The sequence below is a fragment of the Lampetra fluviatilis genome, chromosome 64 (assembly GCF_964198595.1).
Source record: "Lampetra fluviatilis chromosome 64, kcLamFluv1.1, whole genome shotgun sequence".
Classification (NCBI taxonomy): Eukaryota; Metazoa; Chordata; class Hyperoartia; order Petromyzontiformes; family Petromyzontidae; genus Lampetra; species Lampetra fluviatilis.
Window position 1 is genome coordinate 6,811,411 of NC_136338.1, and position 22,734 is coordinate 6,834,144.

The window sequence follows — 22,734 nt, forward strand, 5'->3', positions numbered from 1 at the left end:
CAGCGCTACAAAAACAATATACCAGCAATAACTTTGCCCACACAGAGACATACAGACTGCACTGCCCATCAATGCAGTCTAATTGGGGGAACTCCGCTTTTACCCCAGGCTCACACTGGTGCGGGTGCCATTAAAAAGTTAATTACACCTGCAGTTTTGTTCACAGATCGCAGTACATCCCCAGCACACAGGAATATCACTGGGAGTGGAGCCGAGGGGCAAGTGAGGGAGCTGAGGGAGGGAGAGCCAGTCAAGCGCAGCCAGGGGAGGGCTGGCAGCCTTAGGCCTGGGGGGCAAGTCCAGTCAATTGGCCCATTGAACCATTCACCAGCGCAGCCCAATGAGTGCCCACCGCCGCAGCTCAATCAGTGCCCACCGCCGCAGCTCAATCAGTGCTCGCCACCGCAGCCCAATCAGTGTCCACCACCGCAGCCCAATGAGTGCTCACCAGCGCAGCCCAATTAGTGCTCACCAGCGTAGCCCAATTAGTGCTCACAAGCGTAGCCCAATTAGTGACCATGGGCCGGATAAATGTCCTCGGCGGGCCGCATGTGTAGTTTGAGGACCCCTGGTCTAGACAATACGGTAACGCCATTGAGATTCGGGGGTCTTATAGTCTAGACAATACGGTAACGCCATGGGGAAGGGGCTGGGGTGCGTCTTATAATCCGGACGAGTTGGAACCAATCGCAGCTCTGCCACACTTCGTTCCGTCCGGATTTCACGCCGCGCAACGCACATCCGGAATCGACGTCTACCTAAATCGCGCTGCTAATATTAATCGATTACGCTTGCTGCACTTGTCTTCAATATGGGTGGGAGGAATCGATCAACCGGCAATCGACACACTTGGTCTCGCGGAATCGATTGACGTTTAGTCCTGCGGAGGAATCGACGAATGCCTGAATTGACCTGCCCTGGATCGATTTTTTCCTGCTGATTCCCCTCATGCCCGGCGTTGAGCGAGGTGGTGGTGAAGATTGAGGTGGTGGTGGTCACGAATGTTGAGGCGGCCGAGAGGACTGAACCTTGTGGTGGTGGTGGTTGGTGGTGGTTGGTCAACACGATCAACGTGGCGAGCGGTGAAGGTGGAGAAGATTGACGCGGGTGGTGGCGCCGCAGCCGATCTGAGGGGAGGGAAGGGTGAGCGGTGGTTGCGGGTGAAGGAGCTTCATTGACGGCAGCTCTTACACCCACACCACCCACACACACACACACACCACACACCCACACCACCCACACCACACACCCACACCACATAACACCACCAACACCACACACCCACACCACATAACACCACACACCCACACCACACACCACCAAAACTACACCACACACCACCACACACCACCACACACCACCCACACCCACCACACACCACCACCCACCCACACCACACACCAACCACACACCACCCACACACCATACACACCACACACCCACACCACACACACCACCAAAGACCACCCACCCCACCCACCCACACCACACCACCCACACCATACACCCCATCCACACCACCCACACCACCACCCACCCACACCACCCACACCACACACACACCCACACCACACACACCACCAAAGACCACCCACACCACCAAAGACCACCCACACCACCAACACCACATACCACCCACACCACACACACCACACCACCCACACCATACACACCACCCACACCACCACCCACACCACACACCAACACCACCACACACCCACACCACACACCCACACCACACACCACCACCACACACCACCACCCACACCACACACCACCAAAACTACACCACACACACCACACACCACCACACACCACCCACCCACACCACACACCACCCACAACACACACCACCCCCACCACACACCACCCACACCACACACCACTACACACCGCCGGCGGCAGGAGCTTACAAATGTGGCCCGCGCTGGAGCCTCTGAGCCAGCAGCAGCTGCGCCGCCTGGAGCAGCACCGCTACAGCGCCACGGGGCGCTCCGTGCTGGAGGGCGGCCTGCACCCCTGGTGGTGCTGGCTCGTGTCCCGCACCCCGCTCTGGGTGGCGCCCAACCTCATCACCGTGAGCGGCCTCGCGTGCAACGCCGCCACCACCCTGCTGCTCGCCGCCCTCTGCCCCACGGCCACCGAGGCGGTACGAGGGGGTGGTGTGGGATGGGGGAGAGACCGACCTGCCGACCCACAGGCTGGGGCAGTGATGGGGGGGGAGGTGGCACCTACTGGGGCTGTCCGCCCGTGGCCGCATCCTGCCAGCGTCGGGCCTTCGACAACATTTCGCGTGGCCCGTTAACAGCCTCAAATCTCGATGTAGCCGTGGCAGTCTCTGTGAAGGCTGTACCTGGGGGGGGGGGGGGGGGGCTTTGTCTTGCCGTGGCCTTAGCGTGCACATGGCCTGGCACAGGCGCCGTGGGGACGTCGCTGTCACTTGGTGGCGAATGGCGCTTGTTGGTATTGGTTGGTGGTTGTTGTGGTGGTTGTTCTGGTGGTTGTGATGGCTGTGCTGGTGGTGGTTGTGCTGATGGTTGTGATTGTGCTGGTGGTTGTGGTTGTGCTGGTGGTTGTGGTGGTGGTTTTGCTGGTGGTTGTGCTGGTTGTGGTGGTGGTTGTGCTGGTTGTGGTTGTTGTGCTGGTGGTTGTGGTGGTTGTGCTGGTTGTGCTGGTGGTTATGGTGGTTGTGGTGGTGGTGGTTGTGCTGGTGGTGGTTGTGCTGGTTGTGGTGGTGGTTGTTGTGGTTGTGCTGGTGGTTGTGGTGGTTGTGGTGGTGGTTGTGCTGGTTGTGGTGGTGGTTGTGGTTGTGGTGGTGGTGGTTTAGCGAATCTTCTCGATTAGGGGTCGGCAACCTGCGGCTCCTCAAGCCGCTCTCCTCGTGACATATTTTATTAGATCCCCGTCTCGTGGTCACCCCCACCACAGTGCGTTGTGCTTCTTGAAATATTGTTTTATTTTTTTATAAATTCGTAAAAAAAATGTCTCGTTATTTAGGTTGCCGTTCCCCTCTTATATATTCATATAATAACGACAGCAGACTTGCGACGTCCTGAGCAGTGTAGAAGATTGATGCGGTGATGGTGTTCACGTTGTGTCAGTGGTGGTTGTGGAACCTGAGAAGATGTGGTGGTGGTGGTGGTGGTGGTATTGGTGGTGTTCAAGGTTGATAATGTAGTGGTGGTGAAGGTGGAGAAAATGGAGATGGTAGTGGTGAAGGTTCATGTGGTGGTGGTTGTGAAGGTGTCGAAGATCGAGGGGGTGGTGGTGATGTAGGATATTGAGGTGGTGGAGATGGTGGAGGTGTCTCTGTGTTTACGCGTCTCCCCGTGTCCTTACCTCCCGCTGTTTCACCGTATCCCCTTCTGTCTCCACTTGTGTGTCCCCGTACACCTCCCCTGTGTGCCTGTCCTCCCCGCGTCTCCTCCCCTTGCCCCGCGCGTCTCCCCCCACAGGCTCCCCGCTGGGTGTACTCGCTCTGCGCGCTCGGCCTCTTTATCTATCAGTCCCTGGACGCCATCGACGGGAAGCAGGCCCGACGCACTGGCTCCTCCTCGCCACTCGGCGAGCTCTTCGACCACGGCTGCGATGCCATCTCCACCGGTTATAACCCATCACCGCCGCGTGAACGTCGTCATCGTCATTATCTACCGCTGTCATCACCGTCGCCACCATCATCGCCAGCAATGGCACCAGTTAGCAGCAGCGACGTCATCATCACCACCGCCACCATCACGAGCAGTGGCACCAGTTAGCAGCAGTGTCGTCATCATCATCATCAACATCACCGCTACCATCACCAGCAGTGGCACCAGAAGCAGCTCCGTTGTTATCATCATCGTCAACAGCAGCGCCTTCACCGCATTTCACGCTTTCAAATGCGCTTGTGCGGCCGTCTGGAACGCTCTTCCTTCTGATATTAAGAAGCCACTGGAGCTATGCTGCACTTTTAAATCATGGTCGAGATCAGGGGAGGGGAACGTCCGGCCCGCGGGCCATATAAGGCCCGCGAAATCATTTGGTCTGGCCCTGCCAAGGCAACCGCAGGCGGCACTCGAAATTCAATGGATCTAGGAGCAAACCTGGAAAAGCAGTTGCGAGTAGCAACATCATCAATACCAGCTAGCATCACACGCCTCATCAAGGAGAAGCAGTTCCAGCCATCGCGTTAGGGGTAAGTTAATTAAATGTTTGACCAAATATAACAGGATAATTTATAAGTTGATAATTTTGTATGGCCCGCGAATGATGTTATAAATATCCAAATGGCCCTTGTCAGAAAAAGGTTCCCCACCCCTGGTCTAGATTAACAAACTAAGTTCTTTAGAACAGCTTTTTGGGTTTAGTGTTTTCTACTTCCCCCGCAACTTTGATTATCATTTTTGGCTACGTACGGTGCAAACGAAATTCAACATGCATAATACATAGGCCAGAGAGGTACAGATGAAGTAGATTGTCCCCTCGATAATTCATACATCGACATTGCCGGCAGCCGCAGCTTCATCATCACCGTCAGCACAGAGGACACTTCAAAACCATCAACATCTACACCGGTACCACGATCGCCACCGGCCACAGCCTCCATCAACATTGGCGTCATCGTCACGTGGTTGCTTTGACGAAGAATATCGAGCAAAAAAAACCTGAGGTGTGGGAGAGCAACGTACGCGTGGAATTACGTGGAGAGACGGAAGGAGGAGAACGTGGGCGAGAGAATGCGCGCTGAGTGCGGCATGTACAGGCGCTGGCCTTCATCGGCGCTCGCGGTGCCTGGGAGATGTTAACTACCTCGCCCGGTATACAGGAGGTCATGGGTTTCGAGGGTTTAATCCCGACCCTGATGCCTGTTGTATATTTGGAGTGTCTCTAATCCACGTACTCCTCTCTCCGCCTCCCAGCGGAAAATCAAGCACGTGTCTATCCAGGCATTCATCATCGTGGTCTATCCACTGCTGCATGAAGATCGATGTAGCGTCGCAGTGGCTAGGAGATGTTAGCTACCTCACCCGGTATTATACAGGAGGTCGTGGGCTTCATGCGTTCGTCCAGACCCTGACGCTTGCTGTATATTTGGAGTTTCTGTGTCTCTCTCATCTCTCCCCGTGGTCGCGTGGAATTTTCTCCAGGTCCTCTGGTTTTTTTCTCCCCTCATTAGAATTGACGTCACCACGCATTTTTGAGTTATTTGGCGGCTTTAAATCTCCACACTGTAGGCCACTTCGTTAAGCTATCATTTGTGTTGGCCACGTCGCACTTCTGAAAAAGAGCCACAAAGCAGCTTAGTGGTGCCTTACCTGGTAAAATAAATAAATAGTGGTAGTATAAACAGTTTCATGGGCCCCTTTTGCTAGTATGAAAGTATGAAAAATAAGAATAGGGTTGACCCTTTCTCGCAATTAAACAGGAGGTGTTAAGATGTTCAAACACCAAATAAACACCTTTTGCAAGGAATTAACTTGCTGCATTAACCACACACAGTACTCGGTGAACATGCAAACAAACATGCTCTGAGAGTGATAATATAAACACTTTGTCTGTGCAACTGATTCGCCTACACCAGAGATAACAGCGGCCTTCTTTATGGCCCAGTCCCACCACCAGTGTCAGACCAGAGAACAACACCAAAAGGCGAACAGCACAAACACAATGCACGTATCAGATCGTTTATTGCCCGGGGTGAGCAGTTATATCACGGGGTGCCTTTTTATATCAAAGTATCAAAAATAAGAAAAGGTTTTTACCTTGCAAAAGGGTCTCTATTTGAACATGTTAACACAACTCCTGTTGTATTGCCAAAAAGGTTAAAACACTCTATATTTTAAGTTTTCGTGACTGCAGGGATCTATACTCTTTGGTTCTTTCGGTAGAGTCACGTAGGTATTAAATACATTTTATTTTATATATAAGTAAGGTTAAAACACTATTCTTCTTTTTTATTCCGTGTAAACGGTGGCGGCACTTTGCCCCCGCCAGCGCATGCGGCGTGGGCTACATGGGGTGACCTTTGTGCGCCTCTCCTGTGCGCAGTGCTCCTGGCGATGGGTGTGGTGGTGACGCTGCGACTGGGCACCGACTGTGACCTCCTCTTCCTCCTCTTCTTCCTGGGCGTCTTCATGTTCTACTGCGCCCATTGGCAGACCTACGTCACCGGCACCATGCGCTTCGGCAAGTGAGTGCCGACGCTCTCCCCCCCCGTGCCACCCACCCCACCTCCACCCCACCCCTCCTCCAGCATAACTCATTGGCTCATTGGGTCGCTATGTAACTATGTGGGTCTTTCTGTAACCCTGTGGGTCTCTATGTAACTATGTGGGTCTCTATGTAACTCTGTGGGTCTCTATGTAACTCTGTGGGTCTCTATGTAACTCTGTGCATCTCTATGTAACTCTCTGGGTCTCTGTGTAACTCTGTGGGTCTCTCTGTAACTCTGTGGGTCTCTGGAACTCTGTGGGTCTCTATGTAATTCTGTGAGTCTAACTCTGTGTGTCTCTCTTTGGCTTCCCTCCTTTGCGGCCGCAGCCGTGAAAATTGTTTTAAATCTTAAACATTATTTAAAGTTGAGATAATTGATTAAATACGATAGGGAATGGCATGGGGGGGGGGGGGTGTCACACTACGGAATGTCTTTGGGTGACATCTTTCTTTTGAGCCTCGTCTCAAACGGTGTTAGACCAGAGGACGCCAAAAGGCGTACAGCAGAAAGACAACGCACTATCAGAGTAATGAGTACTCAGGGAGAGCTTCTAGTCTGGTGTGGACCAATAAGTTTCAAAGACAATGCATGTATTATCAGTGTGTTTTTTGTTTGCATTTTGTATTGTGGTTAATGCAGACATGATTCCTTGTAAAAGGTTTCAGTTTGGTGTTTTAACAACTTAACACCTGTTTTGTTGCCAGATAAAAGGGGGATAAAACCTCTTCTCATATACACAACACCTAAAACATGATGCCATGCAAGAAAGTGCAAAAAGAAGCTATTTTACAGAATGATGATTTAGTGATTATCCGGCATTTTAAAAAATCTGGCACCTCCTTCCCCCCGAAGCCACCGGATAATCGACAATCGACTGTCTCTCTGCGGACAGGATTTGACTGCAGGAGGCTATTTAATGCTGAGTTCTGGCTTCAGTAAGCCTACGGCTATGTGATGTTAACTACCTCGCCTGGTGTACAGGAGGTCGTGGGTTCGATCCCGACCCTGACGCCAGCTGTATATTTGGAGTTTGCATGTGTTTCTCTCTCCCCGTGGTCATGTCGAATTTTCTCCAGGCCCATCCGATTTTTCACTCCATACTTAGAAACGTGCGTTCATTATTTTTGGCTGTTGCAAATTTACACGTGACGATGATGATGATGAGCCCACTTTATTGAGCTGCTCACATTTGTGATAGCCAGGGTCGCTTCTGAATAAATAATATTTAAAAATACTTTTTTTTTTAAACATGCTTTAATGAAATGTACCCTACTCGTAATGGCAGAACTCCACGATTCCAGGAAGTGGCCGCAAAGCTTGCCATAACGTAAGGGACCGAGGTCATTTACAGCCAACGTGAGTTAAGCGTGGACAATTAGACCCAAGCCGAAACATAACATGTAAAAATGAATCTTTAAAATAGTTTTTTTATTTTATTTGATAGAATATTGTATTGTCATCAGTATGACATAAGTATACCAAGTTCGCAGTCGATACCACATTGGGAAGTGGGTTAAAATTTAGTTACAAGATTTGAGGATACGACAACAACGACAACAACAACAGACAGAGTGAGTTAAATAAAAGCGTGTAGAAAAAGAGCTACACCGCTCAGTAGGGCCTTACATTTAGTAAAATAAAACATTGTTTTTAGCTTAATTAAGTTTAGTGTGCAGCTCTGCCACGTCGATGTGGTGAGTTGCACAAATGCAAACAACAACAACAGAAACCCACAGGAGACCCATAGAGACCCATAGAGATCCATGCTCATATGCTTGTAGCCAACTACGCCCATTGGAGGTGCGGAGGGAAGGACAACAAACTAAACGAATAAAGCAGTTCTAAAGAAATAAGTTCTCAATGTAGTAGAGTGGTGTAGTGTAGTGTATAGTGTAGCAGTGCAATGTATAGTAATGTGTAGTAGTGTGGTGTGCAGCAGTGTAAAGTGTAGCAGTGTATACTGCAGTGTTTAGTAGTTTGTACGTTGAACTTCTTTCGCACCGTACGTAGCCAACTGCACTAATGGGAGGTGCGGCGGGGGGTGGGGGGTAAAGGAAACAAACTAAACACAACAACAAGAAGCAGTTTACCTGTGCAGACTGAGGTTAGGGTTTAGAATTTGACTGCCGGAAGTCTGCGAGTCTGGTCCTGAATGCTGACTTTCTGGCTTCAGGATGCGTGTGGGGGTTGTTGTTACATCCGTGTGTGCGCATGCAGGATCGATGTGACGGAGGTGCAGCTCGTCATTGTGGGCATCTTCCTCCTGGCGGCCGCTTGTGGGCCTGACGTGTGGGACCACCGTGTACGGCGCTCGTCCTAGTCGCTCGCTCACTCACCCAATCACTCGCTCGCTCACCCAGTCGCTCGTTCACCCAGTCTTCTGTTCACTCACCCAGTCGCTCGCTCACTCACCCAGTCACTTGCTCACTCACCCAGTCACTCACAGTCACTCGCTCACCCAGTCTTCTGTTCACTCACCCAGTCACTTGTTCACTCACCCAGTCACTCACACAGTCACTCGCTCACTCAGTCTTCTGTTCACTCACCCAGTCACTCGCTCACTCACCCAGTCACTTACTCACTCACCCAGTCACTCGCTCACCCAGTCTTCTGCTCACTCACCCAGTCGCTCGCTCACTCACCCAGTCACTTGCTCACTCGCCCAGTGGTTCGCTCGCTCGCCCAGTCTCTCACGCGCTCAGCCAATCACTCGCTTACTCGCACAGTCACTCTCTCACTCGGTCACTCACACAGTCACTCGCGCACACAGTTGCTCGCTCACAGTCACTCGCTCACTCACTCAGTCGCTTGCTTACTCTCCCAGTCTCCCGCTCACTCTCCCAGTCGCCCGCTCACTCACCCAGTCGCTCGCTTACTCGCCCAGTTGCTCGCTTACTCGCCCAGTTGCTCGCTCACTCACAAAGTCGCTCGCTCCCCTCATGTGGCGAGCTGGCCTTCTTCGTCAGTCATGAACGGCACTTGCCCCAACGGTCTGGTGAAGGTTATACGGGGTGTCTTTGTCTTTATGTGCACGCATGCGTGCGTGCACGTGCATGTGCGTGCGTGCGTGCGTGTGCGTGCGTGTGTGTGCGTGCGTGCATGTGTGTGCGTGTGTAGGTGCCCGTGCTGGACATGCGTCTCAAGCTGGTGCCTGTGCTGCTCGAGGTGCTCGCCTCTGTCTTCACTTGCGTCACCAACTTCCGCATTATCTTCACCGGCGGCGTCGGCAAGAACGGCTCCACCATCGCGGTGAGCCGTCGCACACGCACACAGATGCAGGTTCTCACACACACACGCAGACAGACACACATGCGCACAGACAGGTGCCCACACACGCACACACAGACATGTACGCAGACACAGGTACTCAAGGTACTCTCACACACAGACACAACAACAACAAGAATCGCCATTCGCCACTAAGTGGCGGTGACGTCACCACGACGCTTGTGCCATGCTATGTGCACCAGGCTACGTGAAGTGTCGAACGCCCACTGACAGGAGGTCACAGGGCAGACCCAGGTGCCACGGGTCGACTGACTGAGACGACTGGTTGATGCACCACCTATGCCCCCTACTGTGCCAACTTGCTGTGCTTTAGCCACCCGGCGCTCCGCTCGTTGTTGTGAGCGTCGCTCCTCCGCCCTCTGTTGTTGTTGGAGGCTGACTGCTTCCAACTGCCCAGTAGCGTCCTTCACGAGCCTCCTCCACATCACTCCATCTCTTCTCTAGCCCATGCCACTCCCGTTTAGCCCCCATCGATCCGGCCGAACAAAAGCTGTTTAGGCATGCGGTGGCTGGGCATGCGGGCTACATGACCCAGCCAACGTAGCTTTGCCTTTTGGAGGAGCTCACCGATGGGACTTTATCCAGATCTTTCACGGATTTGTGAGCTCACACAATCCAGCCTGGTTAAACCCAGCATGGATTGTAGGCAGGCCAGCCTAAATGTTTCTAACCGGCGAAGATGTTCCATTAGGGGTGCCCACGTTTTGCAAGTGTAGTGACATAAGAGGGGAGGGGCTGCTGGGGGCTCTGGGACCCTAGGCAGATAAGCCATCGGCGCCAGGCGCTAGGATCCCAGGCAACCCAGACGCTTAAGCCCCTTGGCGCCAGGCACTGGGATCCCAGGCACCCCAGCCAGTTAAGCCCCTTGGCACCACCAATGGGGGGGGGGGCTGTGTGTGCTCTGTGGGATATCTGGGGGCGCACACAACCCCACACCTCGTTGGGGACAAGGCATTAAAGGGCAGCTCCCTGGCCGATCAGAGCCAGTTGTAGATCAAGACCCAAGACCAGCCATCTCAGGACCCTGGGACGCTGCGAGGGCCAGTGGTGGGACTCTGGAACTCCTGGCTCTACGTCCTTGTGAGGGCGAGTTCCGAGGAAGCCAGAGTAGTGTATCTAGGCTGTGTACCTAGGCTGCGTACCTAGGCTGTAACAGAGTATCAGGACTGTTGGATTGTTGGATTGTAATAAAGAAGTTACCTCTGCAAGTGTCTCCGGAACCCATTACACAAGCGTAGAGAAGGGAGGGAATGACCGTGGCCGAGAAGACCTGAAGCTTTGTGCGGAATGATAGACCAGGTAGCTTCCACACAGCGTTACGCAACCGATGACAAGATAATGCCGCTCGACTGATTCGGAGTGAGACCTCTGCTGTTAAACCGGAGCCGGTCATGAGCACACTGCCAAGGTATGGGAAACTCTCCACTCTCTCCACAACTGCCCTATCACCAATTGGGAGTTGTGGGGGTGGAGTGTCCGATAGTACAAAATACCCAGGCAGGTACTTAGTTTTGGTGGGGCTGATGGTAAGGCCCCGCCTCTTGGTGGCAAACTCCAGGTTCAGCAGCAGCGCCTCCAACTCCTCCTCTGAATGAGCAGCAATTACCAGATCATCGGCATACATAACGTGGTTGAGCAATAGGGAGCCATCCCTTGACCGCACCCGGGCATCGATCAGCCTCCCATTGTATCTGTACCAAATGGAAATTCCTCCGGTACAGATATTGAAGGCTTCACGAACTACGTGGTCAAAATAGATGTTATATAATGTGGGAGCCAGAGGACATCTTTGTCGCACCCCAAGGTGTACAGGGAATGGCTCTGACTCCCGGCCACGTAGTTTTACCCGGGCCTGCTCACCATCATGAAGGTCCTTAATGATCGTGAGCAGAGGGTCAGGGACTCCGATAGCACGAATAACAACCCAGAGCCCAGGCCTACTGATGGTATCATAGACCTTGACCAGGTCAATAAAGCAGAGATGTAGGTCTTGTTGGAATTCTCTACACCTCTGCTGTAGCAAACGGATAGAAAATATGGCATCTGTGCATGACCGACCTTTTCTGAAACCGCATTGGGACTGCGCAAGCCTCTCCTCAGCGTGCCTAGCAAGGCGATGTTGAATAATTCTTGCCAGAACCTTTCCCGGCACACTGAGGAGTGAGATGCCCCTGTAGTTGTTACGGTCTTTGCAGTCCCCCTTCTTAAAGAGAGGGACCACCAGGGCATCCTGCGGAACCCGTCCAGTGGTCCAGACTGTTGTTATGATCTCATGTAGGGCAGTCTGTCCACAAACGCCACCCTCCCTCAGCATTTCGCTTGGGAGATCATCTCTGCCCGGTGCCTTTCCTGGTCTCAGACTCTGGATTGCCCTCAGTACTTCCTCAACAGATTGCACCTCAGCCAGCCACTCACAGGGGGTGACTTCCTCCTCCAATTTTTGAGGCACCGCAGCCTCAGCAGAGTCATCCCCACTTTGTGCCACGTTGTTTTCCTGGCTGAGCGATTTCCCCTCCCCCATGACCTCACAGAAATGCTCAGCAAATCTGCAAATTTGTTCCTGGGGGTCGGAGAATGGATCACTGTTCTTTCCCCTAATGATGGGAATAGGTGTGGTGCTGCAGGTTACTTTTTTGATGGAATTAAAGAGCGATTTGTGATCGCGGGCCACTGAGGCAGACTCCATCTACTCAGCAACCCGCGACCACCACCCATCATTGTAGCCCCTCACGGCTCCCCGAGCGAAGGCTGCCATAACCCTCCTCATTCTCCGACGTGGGATGCTGTAGCCGATGAGAGTGGGCCTGTTGCTTTTTCTCAGCCAGCTTGAACACCTCCTCTGTCAGCCAGGGTCTCTGGGGAGGTCTGGACCGCGTACCCAAAGCAGCCATTGCAGCTGCATGAGTCACAGTCCTAAACCTCGCCCATTTCCCCTTGACATCAGGAGGAGTGGCGGACGATGCCAACCCCAGCCACAAGTGATGATGAAATTCTTGCTTGCAACTTTTATCAGCTAGCTGAGACCATGCCACTATGCGTTTGAAAGGGGTCCTGGGTGTACACCCACCACCGGAGTGGAAGAATGGCAGGCGCATCTTACAGATGACAAGTCGATGGTCAGTGGGCAGATCAGCTCCACGGTGGGTCCTGGTGTCAAGGACATGGGCCCGCATCCGCTGTTTCGTTACTATGTAGTCCAGCAGATGTTCTTGCATGGACCTGGCATGCATCCATGATGTTGTGTGGATGCGCCGATGCCGGAACAGCGTGTTGGTAATTACAAGCCCATGGCCTGCACAGAAATCTAACAGCCTCCTGCCGTTGTTATTGAACTGATCCGGCACATGCCTTTCAATCACTCCAGACCAGCTGCCAGCATCATGACCAACTTGGGAATTGAAGTCGCCCAACAAGATGACTCTATCCCAAGGGGCCACTTTAGCTAGCACCGTTGACAGGAGGTCATAGAAGGCATCTGACTCATCGTCCTTGCCTGCATCCCTCCACGGATGTTCGTCTTCGGTGGGGGCATAAGTAACCATGACCACCACTCCTTGCCTCTGCTTGATGGGAAGGCGAGCCCAAAGTAGCCTGGGGCTTACAGCTTCCCACACCTCACCGCCACGCTCCCACGCCCCCTTCATTCTTTTGTTCAAAAGAAGAGCCACTCCGTGTTATTTGGCAGTCTCCTGCCCCGAGTAGAGGACTTTCCGCCCCTCATGGTCGACCGGACCTCCTGAATATTACAGAGATCCAGGCGGTACTGGTCCAGCTCCTGACAGAGAAGTGGCAGCCTCTCCTCTGCAGTGAGCATTCGAACATTCCACGTGGCCACCCGTAGTTTTTTTTTGTTGTTTCTGGAGGAGCCCTGAAGGTAAGGATTCAGTCTCCTGGCTCTGCCAAATGGAGTTTGGCCAGGAGACGTCATAGACGCCTGTCCCCCCCGGGGCCTCTGGCACAAGCTTAATTAAATTTAAAAATCGTGGTTTGGTGGTAATTAACTGAAGGTTGGAGGGGTTACCAGCTCCTCGCCCCCATCCAGAGCCTCCATTTCACCGTTGTGGTGGTTACAAACGCCATGAGGAGAATGGTCAATCTACATTGGCCCTCTCTCCACGGCACTGCCCACCACAGCGTTGTGGTCCACACACAGACATTTATATAGACACAGGTACTCAATCACACAACAATGATCCCCCGTGTAGCCTTAACAGACTGTTGGGGCAAGTGCTGTTAGCGAGCACCTGTGTATGCCGGCACAGCACACGAGGGGGTGGGTAGCCAGCAACACGCGATGTTTACACACAACACCAGGTACTCATTTGAGGCTGAGTCGACCTAGGGGAGGCCCAGGACCGGTTCAGATAATCGTCACAGGTGTTGGCCATTAGCGGGAATCGAACTCGAGTTGCAAGGTTTGTAGCGCAGCGCGCTAACCGCTACACTACCGCTCCCCACACACACACTCAGACAGACGCACACCCGCACAGACAGATGCCCACACACACAGACGTACACAGACACAGGTACTCGCACACACACACACAGACAGACGTACACACACACAGACGTACACAGACACAGGTACTCACACACACACGCAGGCAGACGTACACACACTCAGACGTACACAGACACAGGTACTCTCACACACACGCAGACAGATGCACACACAGAAAAGTGCCCACACACGCACACAGACACAGGTTCTCGCACAAAAAACAAAGATCCCTTGTCTAGCCTTAACAGACTGTTGGGGCAAGTTCTGTTAGCCAGTACCTATTACACAATGCACCAGGTACTCATTTGATGCTGAGCCGACCTAGAAGTGGCCCAGGACCGGTCACTGATGTTGGTGGCCGTGAGCGGGAATCAAACTCGGGTCGCTGGGATCGTAGTGCAGCAGCGCTAACCACTGCGCCACCGCTCCCCAAACACACGCACGCGCAAACAGACGCACGCGCACAGACAGGTGCCCATACACGCACACAGACTTCGGGGGAGGAGACAAAGGTGGCCGGGCGCGCTGTCAGCCTCCAACCCCCCCGTGCACCACACCATTCTTAATGGATGCTGTTCGCTTAACAGAACGTGCTCCCAGCAGTCTGTCGAAGGCTATACACGGTGGGTGGGATCTTTTGTCTTTGTGTGTTTTGCCGCCCAGGGCACCAGTGTGATCTCGCCCGCGTTCCATATCGGCACCGTGGTCGTGCTGGCCGCCATGATCGCCAAGAAGTCTCCGTCGAGTCTTTTTGAGCGGAACCCGTGCCTCTACATCTTCACGTTCGGCTGCGTGGCCGCCAAGATCACCAACAAGCTCGTGGTACGTACGTGTGTATGTGTGTGTTGAACTTATTTCGCACCATATGTAACCAACCATGCTCATCTGTGGGGCTCTGTGGGTTTCTATGGGTCTGGATGTCTGTGGGTCTCTATGTTGAACTTCTTTCCCACAGTACGTAGCCAACTGCTAATCTGTGGGTCTCTGTGGGTATGGATACCGACGTGTTAAACTCTATGTATGTTGTTTGGCAAAACAACCCCTTATCTCCTTGACTGTTCCGGATGGTAACACTCGCTGCAGAGGAGAGGCTGCCACTCCTCTGTCGGGAGCTGGACCGGTATCGCCTGGATCTCTGCGGTATTCAGGAGGTCCAGTGGAATGGCTCTGGTTCCTGCTACCATGAGAGATGGACAATCCTCCACTCGAGCCAGGAGACTGCTAAACAACCGGGATTGGCTCTTCTGAACAAAAGAATGAAGGGGCGTGGGAGCGTGGCAGTGAGGTGTACGAAGCTGTAAGCCCCAGGCTACTGTGGGCTCGCCTCTCCACTAACGGGAGGCGAGGAATGGTGGTGGTTGCTCATGCCCCCACCGAAGATGAATATCAGTGGAGGGATGCAAGAAAGGCCGATGAGTCAGATACTTTCTATGACCTCCTGTCAAAGGTGCTAGCTAAAGTGACCCCACGGGATAGAGTCATCCTGTCGGGTGACTTTTCTGCCCGAGTTGGTCATGACGCTGGCACCTGGGCTGGAGTGATTGGAAGGCATGGGTCAGATCAACTCAATAATAACGCCACTGGGGAGACAAAGGCGGCCGGGTGGGGTGCTAGCCACCCACCCGCACGTGTGCCGTTCTTGCCTTCATGGGTGCGACTCGCTAACATCACTTGTCCCAACAGTCTGTTAAGGCTACACGGGGGATCTTTGTCTTTTGCTCCACATGGCAGGTGGCTCACATGACACGCAGTGAGATGTTCTTGCAAGACACGGCGTTCCTGGGGCCAGGCCTCCTCTTCCTGAACCAGTACTGCAACTGCTTTGTCGATGAGTTTACGGTACTCTTGATTGCACTGGTAAGTGACTCGGGTTTGTTTAGTTCTAGGGTCGTTGTTATGGACATGGATGGGGGGTCTGGCAAACGAAAACAACGAGAGGAGTTTAGTACTTTGCAAATTTGTATTAAAACCTCAATGTTTCGACAACCGTAATGTAACGTGAGATGGAGCTTTAAAAAAATAACGTCACGAAAGCAACCACCACCACAATCACCACCAAAGATAAAGATCCCCATATAGCCTGTAACAGACTATCGGGGCAAGTGCGGTTAGCGAGTACTTATGAAGGCCGGCACGGCACACGAGGGGGTGGGTGGCCAGCACCACACCCGGCCGCCTTTGTCTCCCCAGTGGTGATGTTTACACGCCGCGCGAGGTACTCATTCGAGGCTGAGTCGACCTCTGGAGGCTCAGGACCGGTTCTAATTTTCGTTCCTAGTGTTGACCGTCAACGGGAATTGAACTCGGGCCTCCGGGTTCGTAGCACAGCACAATAACCACTACACTACCGCTCCACCCTACAATCACCACGACAACCACAACCATCACAACAACCCACCCCACACCCATCCTGACCCCTTTTTCCACCCTTCAAGGGGCCTCCTCAGGCATCACGGTGGCGTTCACACTTATTTTTGCTGCTATGCATTTCCATACAATGCAAATCCACTCCGTTGAGCTATTATTTGTGATAGTCATCCAGTAGGTCGCTTCTGAAAAAGAAGCTAATAACTCAGTGGGCTTCATCTGGTAAAGTAAAAAAGTTTCGTTTTATTTTAAGTGATTTGTTTAACTTTCATGTACTTTGCACTCCTATCATGTTTTTGTTGTTGTGTTTGTTGTTGTGATGTTCTGACCCCTCGCCCCTACTGAACATCTGTGACAAAGAGCTTTAGGGCTCATCGGATTCCTCCAGCATTAATGAAGATTCTGTTTCTGTTTTTCTTTCAGGTGTTGTCCATGAGTGACCTGCTGTTCTACTGTGTTGCTGTTTGCCATCAGATTTCCACGCACCTTCGCATCCACGTGTTCAAGATCGCACCCCCCGTCGCACACACCTCCACTAATCAGCACACACACCTCCACTAACCACCACTCACACTGACGTCACCACTCACACCTCCTCTCACCACCTCTCACACTGACGTCACCACTCACCTCCACTAACCACCTCTCACACTGACATCACCACTCACCTCCACCAACCACCTCTCACACTGATGTCACCACTCACACCTCCACTAACCACCACTCACACTGACGTCACCACACACACCTCCACTAACCACCACACACACTGACGTCACCACTCACACCTCCACTCACACTGACGTCAGCACACACCTCCACTAACCACCACTCACACTGACGTCACCACACACACCTCCACTAACCACCACACACACTGACGTCACCACTCACACCTCCACTAACCACCACTCACACTGACGTCACCACTCACACCTCCACTAACCACCACTCGCCACCACACACACTGACGTCACCACTGACACGTCCACTAACCACCATTTACAACTCCACCATCCACCACTCACACCTCCACGAACCACCACTCACACTGACGTCACCACTCAACTCCACCATCCACCACTCACACCTCCACTCACCACCACTCACACCTCCACCAACCACCACTGACACCTCCACTAAACACCACTCACACCTCCACTCACCACCACTCACACCTCCACCAACCACCACTCACACCTCCACTAAACACCACTCACACCTCCACTCACCACCACTCACACCTCCACCAACCACCACGCAAACCTCCACTAACCACCACTCACACCTCCACTAAACACCACTCACACTGACGTCACCACTCAACTCCACCATCCACCACTGACACCTCCACTAACCACCACTCACACCTCCACTAACCACCTCTCACACCTCCACTCACCATCACACACACTGACATCACCACTCACACCTCCACGAACCACCACTCACACTGACGTCACCACTCAACTCCACCATCCACCACTGACACCTCCACTAACCACCACTCACCACCACACACACTGACGTTACCACTCACACCTCCACCAACCACCACTCAACTCCACCATCCACCACTGACACCTCCACTAACCACCACTCACACCTCCACTAACCACCTCTCACACCTCCACTCACCACCACACACACTAACGTCACCACTCACACCTCCACTAACCACCACTCACACTGACGTCACCACTCAACTCCACCATCCACCACTGACACCTCCACTAACCACCACTCACACCTCCACTAACCACCACTCACACCTCCACTAAACACCACTCACACTGACGTCACCACTCAACTCCACCATCCACCACTGACACCTCCACTAACCACCACTCACACCTCCACTAACCACCTCTCACACCTCCACTCACCACCACACACACTAACGTCACCACTCACACCTCCACTAACCACCACTCACACTGACGTCACCACTCAACTCCACCATCCACCACTGACACCTCCACTAACCACCACTCACACCTCCACTAACCACCACTCACACCTCCACTAACCACCACTCACACCTCCACTAACCACCACTCACACCTGCAGTGTCGCTCACACTTGCAGCATCATTCACGATCGCCTACATCGTCAGTAACACCCATCACCCACACAGAGGTCAGACTGGGACCGAGTCTCAAGCCACTGATCTTTGAAACCCGGTTTCCAGGATCCAAGTCTCAAAACTGATCCTGACATCCAGTCTTCTGGATCTAAGTCTGAAGACTCTGATCCTGAAACCCGGTCTCCTGGATCCAAGTCTTAAGAGCCTGATCCTGAAACCCGGTCTCCTGGGGCTGATCTCAATCTAAATGATGGTCTCCCTTTGAGCCGAGTTTCAAAGACATTGATTCCGAAAAACGCAGTTCCACTGTTGTCCTGAGTGAGTGTCAAATCCAATCCTGGAAACCCGCTCCCGAGATGTCCATTCCGAGTTGCCGGTTTCCTGCAATGTTTACGTTTCAAAAATGTGACAACAAAAAGAATCGTGGCATTTAAGCTCCCTCGCGCCTGTTCTAAATCAAGCCCACACGCTTTGGTTGTTCTGAATGTATTTTTTTTCTCTAACTCATGTGAGTCCTCATATTCGTTCCATGCCCGTGCTTGAACTGGACTCTTGCTTTAACAAGGGTACCGCTGTTATTTTTTTATTGGGGGTGGCCTTGCTGTGCACGGTGTTTGTGCGGCTGAGGGCGATGGGATGGGGCAGGGTGGGTAGGGGAGTAAAGCTTCTAAACTTTTCCTAAACTCGCCAATAAAACTCAACCATTGGTGTGGCCTTAATCTCAGCCCTTCGCAGATAGATCATACGGCTATCTCGGCGGCGGTCATGGCTTGTAGTCTTTTTAATCGTGCGGCGGTGGTTTCCAGGTGGCCTTCATCCGCAGTAGATAAGGGGACTTGCACAAAAGGAGGGGGTGCCACGGAGCGAGCGGGCAGGTGGGCACCCCCGTTGGCTCGCATTGCCAGGGCGCAGAATTCTTGGTTCCGGCTTGTGCAGGGTAGGGTGGGACATCGTGTGTTCGATTTGCCCCCGGGGGCAAGGGGGCGCACGGATGTGGACAAACAAAAGGTCGGATGAGTGAACATCCGTCAATTTTAAGCTCGTCACGCGTCGCACAGTTATTCGCTCAGTCGAAGGGGGAGAGGAGGGAGGCAGGGAGAGCGAGCGATTCGGAAGGCGTGATGAGGAGCCACGGGGCGAAGCTGGCAGGCAACCACGCGATTTTTCCACCTCCACCAACTTAACTTAATTACATAAATAAAGCGCTTTAATCAAAGCACTGTACAGTGATTGAACAAATTGCCCCATGCTCTGCGGTCCTCCACATATCAAGGTGTTGTCGGCCAAATCAGTGTTTACATGTGGGTGGAAACCCGGAAGCCCCCGATGTGCATGCGAGGGGGAAACGTATCCCAGACGGACTGGACCGCGGTTTGAGTCCACACTGTTGTTGTTGTGCTGCCTATCTCCTGGCGAGCCTAGAGTATTGCAACCTCCCTCAACGCCCTCGAACGGGGAGGGAGTTTGTTCGTTGAACTTTTTTCGCACCCTACGTAGCCAATCGTGCTAACCGGAGGTGTGGGAGAAGACAAACTAAACACAAGGCAGTTCTTAAGAAATGAGTTTGTCGGTCTAGACGATTTAAATAAAAGTGCACAGCTCCCAGTGGCTTCCTTAATGTCGGAAGGGAAGAGCGTTCCAGACGGCCGCCGAAGCAGCGCACCTGAAAGCGCCATGCGACGCGGCGACCGTCTTTAAGCATACCGTCGCTACCTCCACAGTGCCGGATCACGGAGTGCGCGCGTAGCCACCGGCGCCACCACTCCCCCCCCCCCCCGCAGTCTGGCAGAAGGGACGGTCGTGGGGTGCGGGCGCAAAATGGGTTACTGCACAAACGGAAATAAAGCGCACCACGCTGATCTCACCAATCGTGGGCGAAATGTTTTGGCCGTGCTCGAGAGATTTAGTGTGCGCGATGTTGAGAAACACGTTCCTGGCGTCTGGGAGGTTCCACTTCGTGTGAGCGTCTGCTGCGTTGAAAGCGATCGGGGTTTGTGATGTTTAAAACGCCTGGGGGGGTGGGGAGATGAAGAAAATCCCCAAAGAATCGCTCGGGCCCCAAACCTCTGGTGCCCGCCGGTCGAGAACGTTTTCTCCAAATCTAGGTGCTGTGGGTTGGCCGGCTACTGTGACCGGCGGATGCCAACTTGCTGCGTTTTATCCCCCTGGTGCTCCGCTCGTTGTTGTGAGAACAAAGACAAAGATCCCGCGTGTAGCCTTAACAGACTGTTGTGGCAAGTGCTGTTAGCGAGCACCTGTGAAGGCTGGCACGGCACACGAGGGGGTGGGTGGCCAGCACCACGCACGACCGCCTTTGTCTCCCCAGTGGCGATGTTTACACACCTCAACAGGTACTCATTTGAGGCAAAGTCGACCTAGAGGAGGCCCAGGACCGGTTCAGATAATCGTCACTGATGTTGGCCGTGAGTGGGAATCGAATTCGAGTCGCCAGGTTGGGAGCGCAGCTCGCTAATCGCTACAATCCTGCTCCCCACACAGTTACACAAAGGATAAAGACAAAGATCTCCGGTATAGCCTTAACAGACTGTTGGGACAAGTGCTGTTAGCAAGCATAGTGTGGAGAATGCGCCACAGTGTGCGCAGATATTTTACTGGGCGCATGGGCGGATGCGTCACGTTGAAATGTGCTATTTCGTACTGCATCTCATAGCCAATTACTTTGCTTGTTTACCCATGTGTAATAGTTCAATAGAGGCGCACACACTCGTATAGAGGCAACACTTTATTAACACAACTGTGAACTAACTACACATAAAATGGTGACCACCGACCTAACCTCGCGAACACTCGACACTCGGGTAACAACTGGCGTGGCCAAGCCAGGAGGGCTACTGTTTGGCCACGATGACTTGAGGCTTCTCTTCACTTCTTCATGAGGCGTCTTCATCCCGGACCTGAGCAGCCCCGCACCAGGTTCGGGGCCCCCTTATATGTGCCACACCGTGGCCAGGCCACACCCGGGCCACGCCCACCTTCTCGAACCCTCGAGAAGGCTCTGCCCCTGGCCACTTGACCCCCAAGGTCCCCCTGGGGCCCCCGGCCCCCACCTTGATCCGGTCACGTGTCCGGCCGGGTTCACACAGAGTGCCACGGCCTGACACAACCCCCGTGGCACTGACCGACAGCCTCCACACTCCCCGACCCGGCCATGACGTCATTCATACATACCCATCATAGTGACGTCATGTGTGTACAGACTCACACGGTAATGACGTAATAAGTCACTACATCACCCCCCCCCCCCCCTTGTAGTATACAGCTGTCCCGGCTGTGACTATACTAAAAAACCCTGTGTGCCTCCCAACAAGCAATGTTAATAAATAACCGCCGGCCATCAATAAATAACGCGAGTAACATATTTACATGCAGAAGAACCCCGATCAACAACAACCAACCAAAAAAAGCGTGAACGGCGAATCAACGACACCACAACCTTGCCCAATCCTGCAACTTGCAACCCAATCCACCACATTCGGCAAACCCTGTGGGGGAAGAAAATCACACACGCACAGAACAAGGAAGAACCGGAGAAACAACCCGCAACGTATAAGAAGCGTGCGGTCCTCGAACGAGTCCGTGTGGCCGGACCTCCAGGCGAGGTGGGCCTTAGCACCCTGGAAGGTCCGGGGGTAATGTCACTGCTGGTGGACGGTTGCGGCCTCTCCGTCGAGGGCGGCGGTGTCGACGGTGGGCGGTCGGCTGTTAGCTGCTCCGCATTCAGCAGGGCGTTCAAAGGAGCAGCAGCCGGCGGCGCCGAGGGGTTCACGAGCTCCGATCCTGTGGGCGGGACCACAGAGCCACCCTGAGGGACCATCTCCACCGGCGCACCCCCCAGCTCGCCCAGCACACCAGACATTCGGCCCTCGGGGATTGTGGATGAGTGAATGCAACGGAGTTGATCAAATGGCTTAAGTCGCGACGGATGTATGAACCAAGTACGGCGGCCATACCGGATCTTGACACACTGAGGCCGGTCGGCCTGTACCACTATGACCGGACCCCGCCAGGGCCTGTATAGCTTGGGGGACGTGCCGACAGGCACCAGCAGACAGTGCAGCCAAGCCCTGTCTCCTGGGGTCCACTGCTTGCCCGATTCGCGACGACCTCTCAACCACTCATTGGCCAACTGCCGTGCGGCAGAATTTTCTTGAGGCCTCACGCTCAACACACGAGGCGTACTGGAGGGCGGCATGATTGGAGCGCACCTCGAACGTCCTGCCATACAAATAGGGCCAATACTGCTGTACGGCAAAAACTATGGCGAGCAGTTCCCGGCGT

General features: G+C 53.4%; 1 protein-coding gene across 1 annotated transcript; it reads left to right on the top strand.

Moving 5' to 3' along the window:
- Positions 1–1,314: 1,314 nt before the first annotated feature.
- LOC144951873 (choline/ethanolaminephosphotransferase 1-like) lies at positions 1,315–20,968 on the top strand. Its single transcript, XM_078882221.1, has 8 exons — positions 1,315–2,149; positions 3,456–3,603; positions 6,028–6,169; positions 8,411–8,495; positions 9,311–9,442; positions 14,646–14,804; positions 15,714–15,839; positions 16,773–20,968. Exons 1-8 carry the CDS (start codon positions 1,916–1,918, stop codon positions 16,908–16,910), a joined length of 1,164 nt encoding a protein of 387 aa, XP_078738347.1. The 5' UTR covers positions 1,315–1,915; the 3' UTR covers positions 16,911–20,968.
- Positions 20,969–22,734: the final 1,766 nt, after the last annotated feature.